The sequence below is a fragment of the Brassica rapa genome, chromosome A02 (genome assembly GCF_000309985.2).
Source record: "Brassica rapa cultivar Chiifu-401-42 chromosome A02, CAAS_Brap_v3.01, whole genome shotgun sequence".
In the NCBI taxonomy this organism is placed as follows: domain Eukaryota; kingdom Viridiplantae; phylum Streptophyta; class Magnoliopsida; order Brassicales; family Brassicaceae; genus Brassica; species Brassica rapa.
The window spans coordinates 22,090,364-22,114,360 of NC_024796.2; the positions used below are offsets into that span (position 1 = coordinate 22,090,364).

A 23,997-nucleotide genomic window follows, 5' to 3' on the forward strand; every position below is an offset into this window, starting at 1 on the left:
TAAGGTCTCCAATCCCATGTTTCTTACAGAAAGATGAATCTTTCATCAATAAGATCATTACATCCATCATCTCTAAATTTCTGCAACTGTGTTTTAGTTGATTTCATCGACGACATTGCATTCAAAATCTCTTGATCCATTTTTTCTTTGAGGGCTTTAGACAAACTATTTGTGATTTCTAAAGGTGCATCAACACTTGCAAAAAGAACACAAAATCAAGACTACTGATGTATTTAAGAAGACCATGTGCTTGTTGTCTTTTCGAGTCTTTGAAGCAATTCAAGCACCTTGACGATAAAAAAAAACATTCAACCACACACAGTAAAGTTCTATGGTGAAAGCCCCAACGGGTCATTGATATGTTAAAATTATCCCTTTAACCTACTCTGCAAATTCAGAGGTGCTTATGCATCACTTAGGGATCGAGTCCACAAAGACTCTAAGATCGGAGGAAAGTACTTCCTCTCAAACTCTCTCTTGAAGGATTACCACGATGTGATGGTATGCCGGCCTGCCTGTCTATGCTTTCCCACCATCCGGTTGCAACACAATAGACCATTGTATTCGAATTAAACTAGAACATAAAAGTTGTAATGCAGTAAAAAACAGAAAAAAGGTTGTAACTTACGGAAGAAAAACGCTGGATCTAGAGAAATCAATTAGGAAATCAGAATTGCAGTCAAAAAGAATATCAGGGTTTATAAGAACAGTATAGAACTCAAATCACATCAATCAGCTTTTGCTTGAGAAACTATCTATGTCTAGATCCTAGAATCTCAAATTTCTTTGCTCATTCATAAAATTAAGATAGGCATTAAGATCAGATTTGATATGCTCAGTAGATTTCCTTGTGAATATTTATTTAGCTCATCATGATTAATTCATGTTATGAATAATGCTTGTGCATAGGGGTGGGCGTTCGGGTACCCGTTTGGGTTCGAGTCGGATATTTCAGATTTTTGGGTATTTCGGTATAGATGTATAGTTTGGATATTTCTGTACTTCGGATCGGGTTAAGATATTTTTAGTTCGGGTTCGGTTATTTTGGATCGGGGTTCGGATATTTAGATTTTGAAAAAAAAAATTAAATTTTTCATTTCTAAAATTTCTTGTATTTAAAAATATAACTTTCACTTAACTAATTTTTTATTTTTAATAGATTGAATGATTAATACATTTGGACATAAATTTTGAAACTAAAAAAGACATTAATTTGGTTATTTTTTATAAATTTTGGATGTAACTTTTTGTTAATTCTTGAAATAAAAAGTTTGACATGCATTTTAATTGAGTAGCAAATCATGTTCTCCGTAATCTTATGTATATCATATGAACTTAAAGTATGTGTAGTATCAATATAAATATTTTATATAAAAGAAGAGATGTAAACTAGAAATATATGGTTAATTATACATATGTTTGGTTATCTTCGGATATCCATTCGGGTTCAGATATTATCCGTTCGGGTTCAGATATCCAATCTCTCCTAATTCAATACCCGTTCGGATATTTTGCTACTTCAGTTCGGATTTCGGTTCAGGTTTTTCGGATCGGGTTCGGGTGCGGCTTCGGATATCAGGTAAAGTGCCCATCCCTACTTTTGCATCTATCAATTATCCTATTATCTAGCTTATCAGGGTTGTCAATCCAAATCTACCTCTAATAACAATCAAGGTCAAAGTCAGCCTCAGCCCACCCTCCTCTTTTGTTCTTATAGTGGTCCTTAAAAAAAAATAATGACTTCCACACTTAAAGTTTGAGCCCATACTAAATAAACCTCTTTGTTCAGTCATCATCTGGACAACCCTAATTTTTTTCCTGTGGAAGAACAGCGAGAATTGTAATGGCTGTGAATCACTTCAAGAGGTCACCATTAACCTTGCCATTCATTCACAGTTAAAGCAAGAACACACTACGTTTCATTTATTTACCATCATCATCCTCTTCAGCTTCCTTGCAAACTCTCTAATATCTCAAACCTATAAAAAGGGGTCTCCGGCACCCTAAACCATATTTCCACAAACTTCTATACCATATATTCTAAACCCTGTTTCATATATTTCTAAACTATAATCTGATTTCATATACATGTACTTCGTATGACAAGTCTAATAGGTTATTTAGTTTTATTTATTATTATAAAATACACGAGGAGTTTAATCAATTTTATAAAAAGTGCTATCAGAGTTTTCTGGATTTTTCGGGACAAATTAAATAGTTTATTTAGTTTTATGTATTATTATAAAATACATGAAAATTTTAATCAATTTAAAAAAAAAAGAGTTATCATGATTTACTGGGTTTTTATTTGGTTATCTGTTATGTGTTAATTATTAGTATGTGGTGGTATAGTTGTTTTTCGATTATTCTTGCTTTGGTATTGTATCAAATTAATTAATTGTCCAACTCATAATTATAGATGTACAAATGTGGATTTGTGAAAAAGTTTGATTGACAATACTGTTTTTTTTAATTCTTATTCATAGTGGAGTGTGCATGTGTCAGAAAGAGGTCTATATCAACTTTTATGTTTTTGCGTATGGATTTTAAATATATATTATTTTGTATAATGCATACTTGCTCTACAACATTTGCTTGTAGACTAAAAAAACTGTTTTTTATATTTTTAAAAGAGAAAATATTTAGTCTAGAATATAACATGGACATATGTATTGACTATATATAGAAGTTGGGTGTTATTTTAAAATGACATAAGTATAGAGGTTTTTCAACCATTACTTCAATGGCACAAAATATTTATAACTGCAAATACCTTCTTTTAAAAGCAAAATTAATAAAAGCGTGTACAACAAATGTATTTTGATATATATTATATGTATCAAGTTATAAAGGTTGGAAACATTGCAAAACTGTTTGTAGCAAAGTTTTTAACTTCACGATCTTCATCTTGACGTCAGTTCAGTGTCGGTCCTGGCCACAAGCAGAAGAAGCATGGGCTTCCAGCCGACACGATAATAAGTATTTTCGCGGCCACATATTTATAAAAAGTGACTTTACCCTAGTGGTTCTAAAAAAATTTACCAGTGCTAGAGGTGCTGGGTTCAATTACCCCTGACAGCCTTTTGTTTTATTTTGGCCCCAAATATAAAATGGGACACGTGTCACTCCCATAACGCACGACTTGATGACGTGGCATTACAGGAGGGAGGCGAACATATTTTTTTATATATAGATAGATAATCATTGATCTTGATCAAAAAAAAAAAATTGGGGATAATTAACAAAAAATGGTTTTGGGGTTTGCGTATTTAAGGTCTAGATTTTCTTTTAGGGTTTAGAAAAATATAGGTTTTTTTCTTTTAAATGTCACAATTGATATTGTAGTTTCAAAAGTATTTGACATTACTTTGTTATACATAAGTCATGTAATAACATCCATAAGTTAATCATGTTGCAGGTTTAGAAGAGAGCTTCAGTTGTTTTGAGATGCTTCTACGTGCAGAGTGATGTATTTGACTTACGATGTGAAATAAATATGTTTCGATGATATAAATAATGTATTTGTGTATAATATAAATGTTAGAAAAGATCATTTAAATATAATAGTATAAATGGCTGATTTCTCTATACTATTATTTGCGAAGTAAAAAGTTAAAAACAGAAATTATATAATTAAATATTATTCAAATAATTTTTTTTAATTATATAACAAAAATATAATATTGAGTTATTTTAAAGTAAATTTTTAGAATCAAGCTCTCACGTTAAACGTTAGAAGGGTCAATATCGTTTATACCCTTAATGAATAAAATGTATAAATAAATTAAAAATAAAAACAAAATGTTAATTTATTTGATTATATAATTAATTAAAATTAGTAATAGTACGAATTATCCAAAATCTGAAAATATAATTTAAACAGAGATAATTTCTGTATATATTGTATTGTTATATAAAAAAGTCTTTTAGTAAAAAGTTAATAACATAAATTATATAACTAAATATTAATCATATTGATTAAAATTAATAATAGTAAAAATTATCCAAAATCTGAAAATATAATTTAAATAGAGATAATTTTTGTATATATTGTATTGTTATGTGAAAAAGTCTTTTAGTAAAAAGTTAATAACATAAATTATATAACTAAATATTAATCATATTGATTAAAATTAATAATAGTAAAAATTATCCAAAATCTGAAAATATAATTTAAATAGAGATAATTTTTGTATATATTGTATTGTTATGTGAAAAAGTCTTTTAGTAAAAAGTTAAAAACATAAATTATATAACTAAATATTAACCAAATAAATTTCTTAGTTATATAATTAAAAATTGAATATTGAATTTCCAAAATCTAAAAATATAATTAAAAAAAGATAATTTATATATATAGATATATATTGTATTTTTATCCGAAAAAGTATTTTAGTAAAAAGTTAAAAACATAAATTATATAATTAAATATTAGTAAAATAAAATTTTTAATTATATAACTAAAAATATAATATTGAGTTATTTTAAAGTAAATTTTTAGAATCAAGCTCTCACGTTAAAAGTTAGAGTGGTTAATATCGTTTATACCCTTAATGAATAAAATGTATAAATAAATTAAAAAAAAAAAATTTAATTTATTTGATTAGATAATTTATTAAAATTAATAATAGTAAAATTATCCAAAATCTGAAAATATAATTTATATATAGATAATTTTGTATATATTGTATTGTTATCTGAAAAAGTCTTTTGGTAAAAAGTTAAAAACATAAATTATATAACTAAATATTAATCAAATAAAATTCTTAATTATATATTAAAAAATAGAATATTGAATTTTAAAAAATCTAAAAGTATAATTAAAAAAATATAATTTTTATATATATTGTTTTGTTATCTGAAAAGGTATTTTAGTAAAAAGTTAAAACATAAATTATATAATTATATTAATCAAATAATTTTTAAAAAAATTATATAATTAAAAATATAGTATTGAGTTATTTTAAGATTTATTTTAGTATAATAAAGATAGTGTACAAAGAAATTTTTAAAAATTTATGAAAATGTCTAAGCCCGCATCGCGGGCAAAACACCTAGTTTTAGAAATAAGAGAGAATAAGGAAGCATTTTCGTGGATATAGGAAATTTAGTTGAATATATTGTTGATGAAAATCATTTAAAAAGTTTCAAAAATGAGTAAAATTCTCTTGTAAATAATTTGAAAAACTAATGGCAGAATCCTATTAAGAATTGTCGTGGATATAGGAAATTTAGTTGAATATATTGTTGATGAAAATCATTTAAAAAGTTTCAAAAATGAGTGAAATTCTCTTGTAAATAATTTGAAAAACTAATGGCAGAATCCTATTAAGAATTATGCCCTTAATATTATAGATGATTTAAATATCAATAGTGGGATTGGTCAATCAAAAAGTTATTGCAATCTACTTCCTATATTATTCTTTCTTTATTATGTATATTTAATATTTAATATTGAAATCATTATAGTGAGATTTGTTTTATCAAAAATTATTTGCAATCAACTCACATAATATATTCTTTCCTAGTATCATATATTTAATATTTAAATATTTATTAGTTAAATCTTTGGGAGTAAGCTATTCATGGGATATTCTTCTTTTTATTATTCAAATATACATTTATTAACAATATTTGGATCTTTAACCTATTTTGGCCCTTAAAACTTAATTAAACTCACCTACCACGAAATACATGCTTGATGGTTTAAGACTCTGCTTTTTCTGATAAAAATAAAAATCATGCCAAATAGCCAACAAAACTTAATATTAAAGCAATTATGTTTTTATTGATATCAAATTTCGAAACATATTTGAGCAAATATCATCATTTCAACTAAGGTCGAATTAACTTTTTGTTTTTTTAGCTCGAATTAATTTGGAAGCTTTCATGAACAAAACGTGCTATCAGTGACCTTGAACTCGAAGCTAGTGTTGCGTACGTATTTGAAAACGAAATCTCCATGCATAGGCAAACTTTCTGAAGGAAAAGATGGGTCAGCTGATACATGTTAAATGTCAAATATATTTGTTTTTGAATTAGAACAGTATAGAATCAGCAGCGCAAACGGTCTTTGTGCTGGTAACCTTAACCCGGGTTCGAATTTCCATCTAATATTTTCGTTATAATTTTTCAAAAAACCATCTAATATTTTCGTTATAATTTTTCAAAATATTATATATTATGATACAAGCAAAAATAAATACTGGATCCGCCACTGTCTCCATGTATAGCTTTGCTGAGGGGACACACGTCCCCGGTTTTTGTCAACGTGTCAACAGGCACGGCTGATTCAAAACCGGTGCACGACAACTTTATTAGTGAGTAATCACCTACATGGGTTTTTCAGTGTCACTTTCCACACTGGTTTGTTCTTAACCATTCCAGACTTCGATTGTTTCAGACGTGCGTGCGTCCTCAAATCCACAGTCGGGTCCAGACCCTTCCTAATTTTTAACAAAAATATAATATTACATTATTGTAGACAAAAAAACACATAAAAGACCTTATTATATTACATATACAAAATATAAATACCGTGGGCGACGAAGGTGAAGATATATGGAAGACGAGGAGGAGGCAAGCCATATTTGGGTTGGGTCTTTGGAAATTTATCAAATAAAGTTAGGAAAGTGTAGTAATGACTGTGTAGCTGTTGAGATGTGTTACTGAGTGTTTTTTTTTTTACGGCAAACGGCTATTCTATTACTCAAACTTGAGATGGTCTGGAAAACCAGACCGAAATAGAACAACCAATAAAACATAAGGATCTATGAAAAGAACGTGCATTCCTAACTAAGGAATCTGCTATCTCATTCTGCGTCCTTGGAAAGTAGCTGATCTTGAAGTCCAAAAAACATAACCGAAGAGTTTGAATGATTTCCAGCTCAGTTGAGAAGTTGGGCCAATCTTGTGGCTGCTCTATCATTGCAATCAGGTCCTTGCAGTCCGTCCCAAACCTCTGGCAGGTCGAGTGTTGTAGCATACTCTCCATTGCCCACTTTAGCGCTTCCAGCTCTGAGTGTAGTGATGTCTCCCTCCTCTGTAATTTCCTTGACCCCATGAGCTGTATCTTCCCCAATGTATCCTTCCAAACCCATCCCATTCCGCTAAACTGCGCTGTGGAGGTCCATGAACCATCCACCATACAAATATTACTCAAGCGTAAGATTTGTGTTTCTTCATTAGTCTGTGCATTTGGCAGATTCGGTACAGTGTCTCTTGCATTATACCAAGCTTGGCACTCTCCCTCTGCATACCTAACTAGCTCCAATGGATTTCTATCTATACCTCTAAACAGTTTGTCATTCTTAGCTTCCCAGATGTACCAAATTATCCAAGGATAAGGATCTCTATCATCATCAGGCTCTATAATACTATTCTTTCTCCAAAAAAGGTAGTCCATATTAGCATAAATACTTGGTACCGGAAAAATTTCAGAACTCGACGGCGTTGATGATAATTCCTATGCTTGTAAGGCCGGTGGACACTCGAAGATAGCATGAGTAACGGTTTCTTCTGGTGCTCCACATCTTGGGCATTACTTAGTGTATATAGGGAGGCATTGGGTTTATCATATATATTAAAAAAACATTTTGGCATTAAGATGTTGACCAAAAATTAAAATATTTTCCTTTGTCAAAATGTAAAAGCTCACAAGGTTAAATGATATTTATTTGCTTACCATTAGGAAAGAGATTATTCATTGAATTTCTTTCGGGTATTTAATTTAAAATGATTGGGTCAAGGCTAATTAATTTGTATCTGTACTATTAAAACACAGCACTAAACGATCTACTTACAATAAATATAGTTGTTGGACAATTATATTTATTTAACTTAATTATTATTAAATAAATACTTTAACTTAAGGTAGTATCTTATTATATAAAGTTTGGTTCTTCAAAATTACTAATTAACATGATCGCGATACATATTAATTATATATTTAAGATTGTGACATGTGTTAATTTATCTCATAACTAAAAATATATATTAACATATTAACAAAAACAAATTTTATGAAAAATTAATTATAAATATTATTTAATAGTAATTTTCCATTTTTAAAATCCTAATCAAAAGATAATTACAAAATATTACTTGTTAATAATTTTTCTTCTAATATTGTGACATGTGTTTAAATATATAATGATTAAAATATATATAATCAGAACTAAAAACGAATTTTGAAAAAACTACCTTTAAAAATTATTTAATAGTAATTTTTTTTTTTAAAAAAATATAGTAGTAATATTTTAGAAATTTTACTTTTTCAAAATCCTAAAAAATAGATTTGAAAATTTAATATAATTTTATTGTTTTTCTAAAATCTTAATGACAATATAATTATAAAATATTATATTGAGGTTGGTTCTTCAAAATTGCTAATTAACATGATTGTGACACATAACAGTTATATATTTAAAAATGTGATATTTTTTAAAGTATCTCATAATCAAAAATATATATACTAAAATAATAAAAATGATTTTTGTTAAAAATTAATTATAAATATTGTTTAATAGTTTTATTATATAAAGCTTAGTTCTTTCAAGTTGCTAATTAACATGATCGCAACACATGGAAATTATATATTTAAGATTGTGACATGTGTTAAACACGTATATGTAAGAAATTAAACTTCAAAAGTGTTTATTATACACAAAAATAAACACGTATAGGTAAAAAATTAACTTTTCAAAAAAATATTCAAGCTTTCCGAAATCTAACCCTAAGAATACATACACTACTACAACATATGTTGCCAAATCCTAGACCAAAGAATACCATGATTCATTACCTACACTCATCTATGTTGAAAACAATTCAATTTTGTTATATTTTTATTTATATCACTTAAAACTGTTTATACTTACATGATTTTAATTTTTCGCTTATCAAAATATATTTTTTTTAAATTTAAAAATTATTTTTAAGATCGGCTACACCAGAAGACTTACTTTGAAGTCGTTCAGACGACTTCCAACATCTCAGACGACTCAGACAACTTACTAGGGCTATATTCGTAAAAATGGCTTCTGTTTTTTTGTTTGGTCACAAGGGGCTGGGCTGTAATTTCACAAGGCTGTTAGGTTAGTTTTGCATTTGATTAAAGTTTGAGCATAGTTTGGGGTTAAAATCAAGTTGTGGGTTAGTTTTGGCAAATTCCCCAAAAAAATTTCATTTTTTTATGTGTTCATGAAATTAAAACCTCAAATAAAACCCGAGCAACACACGGGTCCACATCTAGTTTAATATACTTCAAAAATAAAAATAACTTTCTTAATAAGTGAGCTAAAATATCTTATACTAAAGGACAGAGGGGAGTATAATTTAATTCAAGATTTATCGTTACACAGAAATAAATGTATATTATTATCTCACGCAAGACAATATACAATAGGATAGATGTACTATTGGATGTTGCATAGTTCTAGTAAGAAAAAAAGCCATTAAAGAATGTTTTGGTCCTCGTTCGAAACTACGCTAAGCGCTAGTCGAATGATAATCCTGAAGCTAAAGAATTACCAAAAAATCAAAGATTAATCGGACATAGTTTTAAATATGATTTAATATATTTAAAATATGTTTATGTAACAAACATGATAATAAAAATTTTAATACATGGTTATATATACAAATATATGTGACAAGTGAATGTCGAAGCATCATAGTCTAGTGGTTGGGCGCACATATGTTAATCTATCAGGTATAGGGTCTATATTTCTGCAACATATCTTTTTCATACTTTTAATCAGTGCGACTTAAAAAAACACATGCAATTGTCCGACATTGGTTAATAACGAAGATGAGAAGTCTTGAAGTGCTTTATAAATACAGGCACCAAATCGTCCGTGTTTTTGAACCGATGTTTTGGATCGTAACTAATAACAATGGGATTTTTTATAAATATTTGAGTAAATATCATCATTTTCATACGCTCAAAATAAACTAAATCAACATGAACCAAGTTCAAATTAACTAGAAAACAGTTGGGCTAGAAAGCTTCATGTACAACCAGTGATCGTCCCATTAACGACCTTGAACTTAATAGTCCCACTAATGACCTTGAGCTCGAAGCTAGTGTCCCATACGTATGTGAAAACGAAGGTTCCAAGTATATCTTTTTTGAGAAGACACACATCGCCAGTTTTTGTCAACGTATCAACGGGTACAACCGATTCGAAACCAGTGCACGACAACTTTAGGTTAGTGAGTGGGCATCTACATGGGTTCATCAATGTCACTTTCCACACTGGTTTGTTCTGAACCATTCCGGACTTGGATTGTTTCAGAGTAACGTTATCAAGTCCACAGAATCCTGACATTTCCACCAAAAATATTATTTAAAAACAAAAAAGTTTTATATTAAATGGTTAAAATAAATAATAAAAATGTTCTAAATAATTGTCTACGTGTTCACTAATTAGATTTTTTTTTTGTTTTCAGAAAAGGTTTAACTAATTAGATTTGGTATATGACCAACGCATGTAAGTGTGAACCGCCTAATTTGTGATAGTGTCACTATATATCAACATGGGTTCAAATACAGCATAATTTATGTTACAAATGTTTTTTTTATTTGGTGATATATACATATGGAACATCGACTTATGGTGATCAAAGAATACATTGTATTACAGTTCTAATATTTTTTTTTACTTTGTATACAAAATATAGATACCTTGGACGACGAAGGTGATGATGGCGAAGATGATTAGGTGGCAAAGAAATTTGCAAGCCATATTTGGGTTGGGTCTTTGGAATTTTTATCAAACAAAGTTAAGAAATTGTAGCAAGTATGAACTGAGTATGTAGAATGTTGAGATGTGTAACTGAGTATTTATAGTGAGGGATTGGGTTTGTCTTATATAGTAAAATATCGTTTTGCTATTAAGATGTTGACAAAAATTAAGGGTGTGTGATTGGATTCTATATTTATATACTAGGGTAGATCCGTCCTACGGGCGGGATTTGATAGATCAGTTTTTATTAAAGATGTTATTTCGTGTAAATTTTCTATTATGTTAAGTTGAGTGTGAATTTGATTATGTTATCTACGACAAATTTCAACTATAAAACTAAAAAATATTGCATTCTTATTTTTTCCTGTTTTAATCCTAAATTATAATGTTTTATTGTGTTTTAGTTTTATAACACTATGAAATACATGAATCTATCGGATTTGGTCCTAAAAAATAAGATATCTACTACTATCAATGGAGGTTGTTTTTTTTTTTTGGCTTTTGTTTGTTTCCTTTGTGTGATATTTCTTTGGTTATATTTGCTTATATATTACTCTCTCCGTTTTTTAAAGATTAATGTTCTGGTATTTTCACACATATTAAGAAAACACATTAATCATGCATCGTTTTTTGAAATTATAAAAAAATTTAATGCTTTTTAACCAATAGTTTTTCAATAAATCCAATCAATTTTATTGAAATTTGCAATTTTTGTATAGAAAACATAAAAAAAAAATTTATCTTTGTAAAACATTTTTTTTCTTCTAAAACTTATATCTTAATGAAACGGAGGGAATATATAATTAATGGCACTTATAAATTTATTAATAAGGGAAAAATAGAGAAATAAGAAACAAAAAGAAAAAGCAATATAGGCGACGAATGTTTGATTGCAAATTTGAATATTGAATATTGTGGTTAATAATTATAGTTCTAGAATATGGGAATAATATCATATTTTTTTTGAGTATCCAGTTGTGGCCATTAATTTATACTTAATATATTTTTTACAAATTTTAAGCTCAACAGTTAAGCCTTTACTTATTATGTATTTCAATTAGTCAACAACATATTTTGAGGAATTGTTATCTAATATCGTGTGAATGCTTCATTTGATCAAATTTGTATTTTTATATAAGTGAGTGCTTAGCTGCCATGTAGGTAAATTATTCTTTTTACATTTTGTATATTAAATAGTAGTGTTTATTCTTGGATGATTCTATTTATTTAGGAGTTATTTAGTTGGCATATAGTAGTAAGTTATATTTTAAAGCGCTAAGATGATGGTTTTCATCGAAGTAGTAAATAGAAAACGGTAAGAGAAGATAGAGTCGAGTCGTTGAAACGTTATCTTGGTCGAAGCCAATTGTTCAATACCACATTGCCTTCTTTCCCTGCGATGATAGTGATGAGGTCAGTAATTGAAAACATATCGTTTCAGAAATAGCATACTAACTAAACCAGTTCAATGCTAACCTTTGTGTCTTGGAGGCCCTTGAAGATCTCTTTGTAGACTATATTGGTTACTCCATCAGCTCCATCTGACTCAAGAGGTATCGTCTAGTATCTTAAGCCTCTCCGGTGATGTCACTCGAGATAACGCAATGTACAACTGGCCGTGAGTGAAGCCCGTCCTAGGGAGGTATGAAACAGCTTGTTTGAGACTTTATCCTTGACTTTTATCGATTGTCGTCACATAGCAGAGCCGCATGGGATATTGACGTCGACAAAATGTGAAAGGATACAAAGTGTCAAGAGGGGTAAGCTATATCCGAGGGATCAATAATCGGTCGCCTACTTTTGTCCCGGTCATGTTCTCAACCTCTACTAAACATTTATATTCAGTCAGTATTAGAGGGGTGACCGCTGTTATTGCAACAAACTTAGTTAGGACGGTAAAGCGAATGCGGGAGAATCTGTCAGCTTGAAATAAGCATGAATGTTTTACCGTATATATCTCAACATTAAACAAATACAAATACGTTTTGAAATAAAGATCAAACAACAAACCTCAGTTATTGAATTAGAGAAGAATGAGGTCTATAGGTAAGAATCAAGTAGTAGAGATTTTGATGCCGCTAAGAACGTAGCTTCCAAAATAGCTTATCTGCATGTGAGGGCGAGTTGTTGATAGAGGTACTGTTTGTTTCACCATTTGTCATCTCCATCCAAATGATTCATTTGTATGATCCATTCAGATTATTGTGATTGTTTGTTTGTCCATCCACATAGCTCATCTAGATGAATAATCTAAATGGATCTTATGTTTGTTTCTTTATTTTCATTTCCATTCAAATGAGTTTAGTAAACAAATTACCAAAATACCCTTGTGTTGATTTAATCATATGTTTGATATTAATTTTAATTATATTACATTTAATTATTTAGTTTAATATATTTACATTAGAATTATTTCAAAATTAACGAGTTTTGTTTTTGCGGTTTGGGCGGGAAAACAAGTTTTTTCGGTTTTAGCGAGAAAACACATTTTCTGTTTTGGCGGAAAACAAGATTTTTCGGTTATGGCGGTAAAACAAGATTTTTCGGTTTTGGCGGGAAAATACAAATTTTCGGTTTTGGCGAGAAAACAAGTTTTTGCAGTTTTGGCGGGAAAACACGTTTTTGGCGAGAACACGTTTTTGCGGTTTTGGAGGGAACCACGTTTTTGCGATTTTGGCGGAAAAACGCTTTTTGCGGTTTTGGCGGGAAAACGCGTTTTTGCAGTTTTGGCGGAAAACACATTTTTTATGGGAAAACGCGTTTTTTGCGTTTTTGGAGAGAAACACGTTTTTTGCGATTTTGGCGGGAAAAATTTGCTTTTACAATTTTGGCGGAAAAACGCGTTTTTGCGGTTTTGGCGAGAAAACGCGTTTTTGCGGTTTGGCGAGAAAACGCGTGTTTGGCGGGAACACATTTTTACGATTTTCGTGGGAAAACGAGATTTTTTGGTTTTGGCGGGAAAATAGAAATTTTCGGTTTTGGCGAGAAAACACTTTTTTTTTTTTGGTTTTGGCGGAAAAACACATTTTTGCAATTTTGGCGGGAAAACACGTTTTGCGACTTTGGCGGGAAAACACATTTTTGTGTTTTGGCGGAAAAATGTATTTTGGGGTGTTGGCGTGAAAATATTTTTTTTGTGATTTTGGCATGAAAACATATTTTTCAGTTTTTGTGGAAAAACACGTTTTTGCAATTTTGACGGGAAAACATTTTTTTGCAATTTTAGCGGAAAAATGTGTTTTGGGGTTTTGACGTGAAAAAATAATTTTTTAGCATGGGAAAAATTGTTTTTGTAGTTTTGTCAGTTTTCGTTTGTGACAAAAATGATATTATGTTTAGGTAATTTGTGAATTACATTAGGGATATAATAGACATTATACCATTTTGAATGAACCATCTCCATTCAAATGATCCAAATTGGTTCAGCTGAATGAACTTTAAAACTAAACCTAAATTTCCAAAAGTCATCCGGATGATCCAAGTTGCACTTTTAGTGCTTAAACAAACAAAACTCTCATCTTCATCGAAAAGGTCCATCCAGATGGAGAAACAAACAGGCCCAGAAGCAACTGCATTTTAGGCATATTCCAGTTTTAACATCACCTCTCCACCAATTATCTATCTACTGGGATAAAAAATACTTGGTATTCCTGTAGCCACTGTCCTTTATTTGCAGATTGATGGCCAGCTTTCCTTGCTGAAGGTTCTGCATACATGTCGCCATAGGCTATGAAATTTTCGTCATCCTGAGATTATGGTGATGATTGTTTCAGTAGTTTTTAGTTTTAATTTTTGGTTTTTAGATTTTGGTTTTTAGATTTTGGTTTTTGGTTTTCAGCTTTTGGTTTTTGGTTTTTGGTTTTCAGCTTTTGGATTTTGGTTTTTGGTTTTCAGCTTTTGGTTTTTGCTGTAATTTTTTTATTTTTCAAAAATTAATTAATACATTCTTTTAAAATAATACAACAAAATAGCAATAAATATTTAGATTTTACAATGAAAATTTATCAAAATACTGTATTATTATTTTAAAATAGATTAAAATAACATGCGTTAATTATTATTTTTTTATAAAATATATATAAATTACACCAAAAATATTAAATTTTGAAACTATTTAGAAACTTTTCTTATATAAATTATTTTTAATTTTTAAAACTTGAATATCAATAGTTTTTCTTATATAAATATTATAAATTATATAAAAATAAAAATACATACAATTTTGAATCTAATTATAAATTTTCTTATATAAATTATTTATATTTTCTTTAAGTTGAATGGCAATTTTTATATTTCAGGATTAATACAATATATTGTATTAATAAAATATATCATGTTTTTATAATTTTCATCATTTTTAATGTGATTAATAATTATTAAAATAATCCAATTATTTTATTTATAGAAACTAATAACTAAGTTTTAAAATTAAATAATATTATTTATAAAAAATTATTTACAGATATGAAACACAAATTAAAATATTTCACATTATCGTTTAAATGATATCTTATGTAAAACAAATTGTATGATATTTTTATTTGTATGAAAATATTATTTATTAATTATTTAATTAATTAAAATGTAGAAGTTTCTACAAAAAAAAAATCAAAATTCGTTTCTTTTTCATAAAAACTCAAAAAGTTGGTTATTGGTTTTTCTTCAATAAATGGTTAAACTTTTCAAAAACTAGTTTCCCTAAATTTTAGGAAATCTATTTATTGAAAATCTTGATTGGCAACTCACATAGTTTTTACAAAAACAAAATCTAAAACGAAAAACTTGATTGGATGAAAAATGGTTTTTGCTAGGGCTGGGCAAAAAATTCAGATCTGAAGAACCGAACCGAACCTGATCCGAAAAAGTAGTAGCAAAACCGAACCGCAATTGATTAAATATCCGAACGGGTTCAAAATTTTGGTATCTAAAGAACCGAAACCGAACCCGACCCGAACCGAAGTATCTCGGGTACCCGAATGTAACCGAAATAGATTTATATACCTAAATATATTACTTATTTTTTAGATTTAATATATATTACAAACATCCAAAATATATAAGATATTTTTAAGTTGTCTAAAATACTTGAAAATATACATAAATAGTCAAAAGTAAATATCTAAAATAACTAAAATATATTCAAAACACCAAAATGCTTGAAATATGTATTGATTTTCTATCCAAATATTCAAATCAAACCAATTTATATATTATTTTTAGGTATTTTGATATTTATTATACACATTTATATGTAATATATTATTTTGTTTTTTAGATTTTGACAAATTTTAAGCATATAATGAATATTAAAAAATTTAAAATAATTTAAATGGGTTATCCAGACCCGAACCGAACCCGCAAAGATCCGAACCGAACCCGAACCGAAATTTAGAAATACCCGAATGGGGCTAAAATCTTTAAACCCAAAAACCCGAAACCCGATTAGATCCGAACCTAACCCGAATGAGTACCCGAACGCCCACCCCTAGTTTTTGCAAAAACAAAAACCAAAAACTAAAGCAAAAACCACGAACAATCAACCTTCTTTGCAAAACTACAACAAAAACATACTGAAAACCGTTCTTCTTATGACACATACCTTTTATTATTGATGATATACTGCAAAGGGAGCAGAGTAGGAGGCAGTGGCAATAATATAACTAAATTCTATGGGTCCTGGTCTTTTGCAGCCATAATTAAACTGCAAATCAGACCATATAACTATATAAGTGCAGATATATATCAACTGAAACCAATTTTCAATCATAGAGAAAAAGTTAAACAGAATTTACCTAGAGCAACTTCTGTCCACATTTCAATTGCTTCTTTAGAAGCTTCGGTTCCAGCTTTCAGGGGTTTGATAATTTCGCTTTCAGGGACAACTATCATTCACTACCCTCAGCTGTCACATATACTTCTTCTACCATATCAGAAGTGGCGAGAATGAAGGGTCCTGGAAAGTGATACTTTACGACTCTACAACTCTGCTACCATACAAAAATCAACCCAAAGATCAATTCAAGTGACACTAAAAGAGTTTTCCAAAGCTACACAACTCTCATGTGTTACAGAAAGGGGATAACTTTAGATTTGTGGGTTACTAAATGCTGTTATTGATCAATGCAAAGAGATCTAAAATCATAGATGAGAATGATTATGCTTACATGATTATGCTCAAGGAGTATATTGAACTCGCTTTCAAAAGATGCATGTAAGTGGTTAGGCGTTGACGGTGGCCAGCATGAAAATCGCCTGAAAACAGAAAAAAAAAACCAAAATCATAATAAGCAAACAGATTCAAAACCATCTGTCAATGGAGAAAATAAATTGAAAACAGAATTTGGTACTCTGATATCAAACGTGGCTGGCATAAAAATCGCCTGAAAACAGAAAAAAAAACAGAGGCTTACCCCTCGAACAGAGACCTGAGACGAAGCGTTAGTGATCACGAATCCTGATGATATCTGGTTGCTCTTGGAGTAACATCTATGAGAAGACATGAACGACTTCGCATAGGAGACAGGTGGTGACGGTGTGAAGTTTATCGTTGACGACTGGTTGTGGCTCTTCCATTAGCTGTATACAAACCGTTTTTTTTGTTGTCTGACTGGTTGTGTGATTAAGGAGTACGCCGATGGACTGGTGCCGGGAAATAAATCCTAAATGCAGATCAACCGTACTGCTCTGTTTTCTGTCTCTTTAACACAACGGCTATGAATATTGCTTTTATTCATATCTTCTCTGTTTCCAAAGTTTTACCCGTTATACTAAGAACAAAGTTTCTATTGTAATAGGATTCGTGATGCAGCCCAACCAACGGTTACAACTTAACCGTCATAGTAACCTATGTTTCCTTTTTCGACTTGGGCTTTCTTTCCTTTTTTTCTAATTACTATTAGGTTAAGGATTTTCCATTACTATGTTGCTTATGATTTTCTAGACATTATAAATAGGGATTGTATTCATTACTTAGAGACACGATTTTGATAATAAGAATTATAAGGTTTTGACTTTTAAAGAGCTTTGCAAAAGCACTGCGAAGAGTATTCGCGTTCTATCCATCTTGTTTTCGAGTTACCTTCGAACACAAGTTAACGGTTTTAAGATCAAACCCTTGATCTTTGAATCACATAGCTTCCGCTCTCTATCAGTTGGTATCAGATTCAGAACGTTTCGGGAAGAATTCGCGTTTTTCAATGACAAAGAAAACGGGAACCGGAAGTGGCGACCTCGAGGGAACCACGTTGGAATGGACTGAGTTACGAACCGTACTTGTTGAGATGCAGACGGCGAACACCGCCTCTATCCAGCAATTAGGTGACACGGTAGGCACACTAGCCGCTCGCATTGAAGCCTTAACAACTGCCTTAACCGCTCGTTTGGATCCACAAGCCCAACCAGTCGCGCAAGGCCAACCTCAACATCCGCTTCACCTTCCACCACCACCTCTTCACCGTCCACATCAACAACAGATCCATCCACCGCAGCAGCACCATCCTCGCGCTCCACCACAACACCAACAACAACAACACCTACACCAACGACATAATATTCCCGCAGAAGAAGAAGCTGACCTCCATCGAAGGGTGTATTTTGAGGATCTCCATCAAAGACACAACTATGATGACCGCTGGGAAAAGAGCTTTCGGGTTGATATTCCAGAGTTTCACGGAGGTCTCCGCGGCGACGAACTTATCGATTGGTTGGTATCAGTAGAAGAAATCATGGAGTTTAAGCAGGTACCATTAGACCGTCGTGTTCCTTTAGTAGCCATGCGTTTCCGAGGCCATGCAGCAACTTGGTGGAAACAACTAAAGCTGACAAGATCACGTACGGGCAAGGCACCAATTCAATCATGGGATAAGTTAACAAAACACCTACGTCAAACGTTTCTACCGCACAATTACGAGAGAACAATGTATACGAAGCTTCAAAATTTGCGGCAAGGAAATCGTAGTGTAGACGACTACGCAGAGGAATTTGCTTTGTTATTAACTCGTAACGAGATTAATGACAGCCAAGTTCAGCTTGTTTCTCGTTTCATTGGAGGCTTACGTCCACAACTCCAAACTTCAATGGCTCAGTTCGATCCAACCACAGTGGGAGAAGCACACCGACGCGCCGCTTCATTTGAACAGCAGACTCGTTCATCTAACTGGTCTCAATCTTCTACTCGTGGTCGTTCTCAAGACCAACCGGGTAGAAGCACGTCAGCCACACCAACAAAGGAGGAGAGCGACACCACAAATCCGGGAACAAAACCACCGGGACATGATGAACAACAACTCCGCCGTTCAGCGCGTCTCAATGCTATTAAGTGTTACGCTTGTGGAGAGACAGGTCACAGACAGTCAGCGTGTCCTCATGCGACACGCCGAGGGTTACTAATCGATGAGACTATCGAAGAACAGGACGTCTATGACTCTCAAGATGACAATGACCAGCTCGACGAAGAGATCCATCACACCACCGGCGATACGGGACACTTACTCGTCGTCCGCAGAACTTGTCTTGCACCTCGTCGTCATGATGAAAAGTGGCTTCGAACAAATATCTTTCGCTCCACCTGCACGATCAACGACCGTGTCTGCAGCTTTGTGATCGATTCCGGCAGCAGCAAAAACGTTATCTCAGAAGAGGCAGTCGACAAGTTGGGACTCGTTCGTAAAACACATCCCGCGCCTTACACTCTAGGATGGCTTAACGACAAAGTAAACATCCGTATATCTCAACGAGCAATTGTTTCATTCTCTATCGGACCACATTATAAGGATCGCATATATTGTGATGTGGCTCCAATGGATATAAGCCACTTATTGTTAGGAAGACCATGGGAGTTCGATCGTGACATTATCCATTACGGTGCCGAGAACACTTATCAATTCACGTGGAACACTCATAAGATTCTCCTTATTCCATCCAAGGACTCTCCTCCGCCTTCCCCGACCTCCACCTTGCCATCGCCGGCCTCATCATCAACGCCAAAAAAGCCATCTCTCATATGCTCGTATGAAGCGTTCAGGTCCGAAATGAGTACGGAAGAAGTGGCTTTTGCTCTGGTCCCAACTACGACCTCACCTCTTTCTTCCATCGCTATTCACCCAGACATTGCATCAGTGTTAACAGAGTTTCTAGATGTCTTTCCAACGGACCTACCTAGTTCTTTACCACCATTGAGAGACATTCAACACCATATCGATCTAGTTCCAGGGGCAACTCTACCTAACCGTCCTCACTACAGGATGAGTCCTGACGAACACGAAGAACTACGTCGACAAGTGGAGGAGTTGCTTCGAAAAGGTCACATTCGTGAGAGCTTATCTCCTTGTGCGGTTCCCGCCCTTCTCATTCCAAAAAAAGATGGATCTTGGCGTATGTGTGTCGATAGAAGAGCCATCAACAAGATCACTGTGCGTTACCGTTTTCCGATACCACGGCTCGATGATCTTTTAGACCAAATCGGATCAGCATCAATATTCTCAAAAATTGATCTTAAAAGCGGTTATCATCAAATAAGGATCCGACCAGGAGATGAATGGAAGACAGCTTTTAAGACCCGCGAAGGATTATTCGAATGGCTCGTCATGCCTTTCGGATTGTCTAACGCACCAAGTACTTTCATGCGAATCATGAACCAGTCACTACGGCCGTTTATTGGGAAATTTGTTGTCGTCTACTTCGACGACATTCTAATCTTTAGCTCTTCCATGGAAGAACATCTTACTCATATTCGTGACGTCCTGCATGTTCTTCGGCGTGATCAACTTTTTGCGGCAAAGCAAAAATGCGAGTTCGGTGTTCCTGAGGTTTTATTCTTGGGATACGTCGTATCTGGTAAAGGATTGGCAATGGACCAATCCAAAGTGGAAGCAGTCCGTTCTTGGCCAATCCCAAAAACCGTCTGAGAAGTTCGAAGTTTCCATGGTCTAGCTTCATTTTATCGGCGGTTCGTGGATCACTTTAGTACCATTATGGCACCGATAACTACTTGTATGAAAGAAGGCAAACTTCAATGGTCCCTGGAGGCAACCAAAGCTTTCGAACTAATCAAAGCTAAACTGACAACCGCACCTATTCTCGTGTTACCCGACTTCAACGAGACATTTGAGTTGCATAGTGACGCGTCTAAGCTGGGCATTGGAGCTGTTCTCAGTCAACGAGGACGACCTATAGCCTATTTTAGTGAGAAACTGGCGGGTGCTTGCTCACGTTACAGCACTTACGATGTGGAATTCTATGCGATCGTCCAGGCTATCAAACATTGGCGTCATTATTTGGTGCATCGAGAGTTTATTCTTTTCACAGATCATGATTTGCGTCATCTAGATAGCCAAGCCAAAGTCTCGGCCCGCCATGCGTCGTGGATCGCCTACCTACAGCAGTTCACGTTTTCAATTCGCCACCAGTCGGGCAAGACGAATCGTGTAGCAGATGCTCTCAGTCGGCGTCACAGTGTACTTACGACAATGCAAACATCTGTTACTGGATTTTCTTCTTTGGTTGAGCTATATCCGACGGACGTATTCTTTGGTCGTGTGTTTGACGAAGCAACTAATGGCGTTTCTAAAGATTTTACTCTCCACGATGGCTTTTTATTCAAAGGTCTTTGTTTGTGCATTCCAGAGAGTAGTTTACGGTTGAAGATAATTCAAGAACTTCACAATGAAGGACATGTTGGCCGCGATCGTACTTTACATCTTGCGTCTTCTTCGTATTTTTGGCCTTCAATGCGGCGTGACGTTGAGCGTTTTGTCAAAAGGTGTACCGTGTGCCAGCTAGGCAAGGGCAAAGCATCCAACGCCGGTTTGTATCTTCCTTTGCCTCTTCCCACACAACCTTGGACTTCGATAAGCATGGATTTTGTTCTTGGTTTACCGCGCACTCAGCGTGGGAATGATTCCATCTTCGTTGTCGACGACCGCTTCTCAAAAATGGCTCGTTTTGTTCCCTGTAAGAAGACGTCTGATGCGGTAAACATTGCTGTCCTATTCTTTCGGGAGATTTACAAACTACACGGTCTTCCCCTTTCTATAGTTTCCGACCGCGACACAAGATTTCTCGGCCATTTTTGGCGATCTTTATGGAAGCTCCTCGGTACTAGTCTCGATATGAGTTCAGCATATCATCCACAAACTGATGGTCAAACAGAAGTCACTAATCGTTCTCTTGGCAATCTTCTCCGTTGTTTGGTTGGCGACAATATTAAGAGTTGGGATGCTAAGCTTTGTCAAGCTGAGTTTGCCCATAATCACGCACTCAATCGGAGCTTGGGATATTGTCCTTTTCAGGTTGTGTATGGAATTGTTCCTCGAGCGCCGCTTGATCTCGCTACCTTACCTGATCATACACGATTACATGGTGAGGCTGTCGACTTTGTGGAGGATGTACAGAACATCCATCGTCAGGCTCTCGACCACTTGACAACATCCACGGCTCGTTACAAACGTGATGCGGATAAAAAGCGACGCGAGCTCATTTTCGAACCAGGTGCGCTTGTTTGGGTGGTCTTAACCAAGGAACGTTTTCCCGCAGGGGAATACAATAAACTCAAGTCTCGCAAGATCGGCCCTGTCGAGGTTATTGAACGTATCAACCCTAATGCATACCGCGTTCGTCTCCCGTCTCATCTTCGTACCTCTGATGTTTTCAATGTCAAGCATCTGTCCCCTTATCATGGTGACAATACCGGTGCAGATTCGTGGGCGAATCCTTCCAACCCGGCGGGACCTGATGCAGCCCAACCGACAGTTACAACTTAACCGTCATAGTAACCTATGTTTCCTTTTTCGACTTGGGCTTTCTTTCCTTTTTTTTCTAATTACTATTAGGTTAAGGATTTTCCATTACTATGTTGCTTATGATTTTCTAGACATTATAAATAGGGATTGTATTCATTACTTAGAGACACGATTTTGATAATAAGAATTATAAGGTTTTGACTTTTAAAGAGCTTTGCAAAAGCACTGCGAAGAGTATTCGCGTTCTATCCATCTTGTTTTCGAGTTACCTTCGAACACAAGTTAACGGTTTTAAGATCAAACCCTTGATCTTTGAATCACATAGCTTCCGCTCTCTATCAATTCGTTAGGATGATGTTTATGGGAAGAGAGATAAGATGCATTGAATGAGTAATCAAAGTTGGATCGTGGGCTAAGGAGTTAAGATGGTCTTGAATATCGCTGAATTAATGAATCCCGTAACGTCCGGGGGAGAAGAATCTGAGATGAAGAACGGATATAGCTAAAGAGACTCACCACGAAGTTTCTTCTCCCATAAGCATCAAGAAACTTTATTTCGGTGCACGTAGTTACAGAAAGAAAGAAAGAAGAAGACAATGAGATGGACCCTAAGAAATCTTGGGGAGATGAGTTAGCCAAAATACTGTAAAAAAGTTTCTCTTGTAAGATTAGTAAGATGGTGGGATGATGTTCATGGGATAGAGACTGACCTTTTTTATAGGTGGAGTTCCACCGGCTGAAAGGAGATTAGGAGCATTGAATAAGGAATCGAAGACGACATGAATGGAAGATTCCAGAACCTCCATTGTAGTTGAACCTATTCTGAGAATACAAAGAACCCTAAAATCTAGAGTCGACATCATCCACGATAATGTCGTGACCTTTGTGTTTGCCTAAAAAAAGAACAGACTTGAAACAAACGTGTTAGCCCAAGTTAAGCCCGAACAAAAGACAAAAGGTTAAAGAAAAAAGAATTCTAGACACGTGAAGCCCAACCAATTTCGGAAATAGATAAATGATACGCTGCGTCTAGTTAGGCGGACACGTGACATGCTAGGAGGAAAGGAATTAGTGACGTGGAGGGCTCTGAAGAGACGTTTCAATATCGGTTAAGCAGCGTTGTTGTCGGATTGATTTTAGTTTTTTTAGATTCTGTGGAAAAAAAAATGAAGCCCAGACGTGATGCAAATAAAGCCCATGCGTAAGCCCACTATAAATAAAAGAAAAACTTGAAGCCAATACATAATTGTCTCTGATGCGTAAAAACGAAATGTGCTGATTGGATGATTATTTTTGATGACGTGGATAGTTTAATAATTCAGTATATTTGGCTTTTAGTATTGTGATATACTAGGGTCGGTCCGCCCTACGGGCGAGATATGCTTTACTTGTGATCTAGATTATTATTTTTTGTATGATTTTGTGATTTATTTTTTAGGTTTGCATTTGCAAGAAACGTGTATGATATTCGTCTTTTAGAAAGTTCAAGGTGAAAGATTTATTTATGATAA

At 33.4% G+C, this 23,997-nt stretch overlaps 3 protein-coding genes and 2 long non-coding RNA genes across 5 annotated transcripts; 1 reads left to right on the plus strand and 4 right to left on the minus strand.

Moving 5' to 3' along the window:
• Positions 1–6,705: 6,705 nt before the first annotated feature.
• On the minus strand, positions 6,706–7,405 carry LOC103853843. The gene is made up of 2 exons (XM_018656459.2): positions 6,784–7,405; positions 6,706–6,725 (listed from the first exon to the last, which is right to left on the minus strand). The coding sequence occupies exons 1-2, from the start codon at positions 7,403–7,405 to the stop codon at positions 6,706–6,708; spliced, it is 642 nt and encodes a 213-aa protein (XP_018511975.2).
• A 2,605-nt stretch (positions 7,406–10,010) lies between these two features.
• On the minus strand, positions 10,011–10,748 carry LOC103853654. The gene is made up of 2 exons (XM_009130565.3): positions 10,688–10,748; positions 10,011–10,324 (listed from the first exon to the last, which is right to left on the minus strand). The coding sequence occupies exons 1-2, from the start codon at positions 10,746–10,748 to the stop codon at positions 10,011–10,013; spliced, it is 375 nt and encodes a 124-aa protein (XP_009128813.2).
• Positions 10,749–11,705: 957 nt separating this feature from the next.
• LOC108870817 lies at positions 11,706–13,230 on the minus strand. The gene is made up of 2 exons (XR_001957311.2): positions 12,225–13,230; positions 11,706–12,142 (listed from the first exon to the last, which is right to left on the minus strand). It is a non-coding gene; the product is annotated as an uncharacterized LOC108870817 (long non-coding RNA).
• Positions 13,231–13,333: 103 nt separating this feature from the next.
• LOC103853655 lies at positions 13,334–16,534 on the minus strand. The gene is made up of 3 exons (XR_004454956.1): positions 16,348–16,534; positions 14,390–14,475; positions 13,334–14,317 (listed from the first exon to the last, which is right to left on the minus strand). It is a non-coding gene; the product is annotated as an uncharacterized LOC103853655 (long non-coding RNA).
• A 1,014-nt stretch (positions 16,535–17,548) lies between these two features.
• LOC108870789 lies at positions 17,549–22,821 on the plus strand. Its single transcript, XM_018656460.2, has one exon. It carries the CDS (start codon positions 17,945–17,947, stop codon positions 20,651–20,653), a length of 2,709 nt encoding a protein of 902 aa, XP_018511976.2. The 5' UTR covers positions 17,549–17,944; the 3' UTR covers positions 20,654–22,821.
• Positions 22,822–23,997: the final 1,176 nt, after the last annotated feature.

Coding starts and splice junctions, on each gene's coding strand:
- LOC103853654 (XM_009130565.3), bottom strand. CDS start 10,748: ATGGCTTGCAAATTTCTTTGCCACCTAATCATCTTCGCCATCATCACC. Junction 10,325..10,687: donor CATCACCTTCGTCGTCCAAG/GTATCTATATTT, acceptor TGGAAATGTCAG/GATTCTGTGGACTTGATAAC.
- LOC103853843 (XM_018656459.2), bottom strand. CDS start 7,405: ATGGACTACCTTTTTTGGAGAAAGAATAGTATTATAGAGCCTGATGAT. Junction 6,726..6,783: donor TTCCTTAGTTAGGAATGCAC/GTTCTTTTCATA, acceptor CTGGTTTTCCAG/ACCATCTCAAGTTTGAGTAA.
- LOC108870789 (XM_018656460.2), top strand. CDS start 17,945: ATGACAAAGAAAACGGGAACCGGAAGTGGCGACCTCGAGGGAACCACG.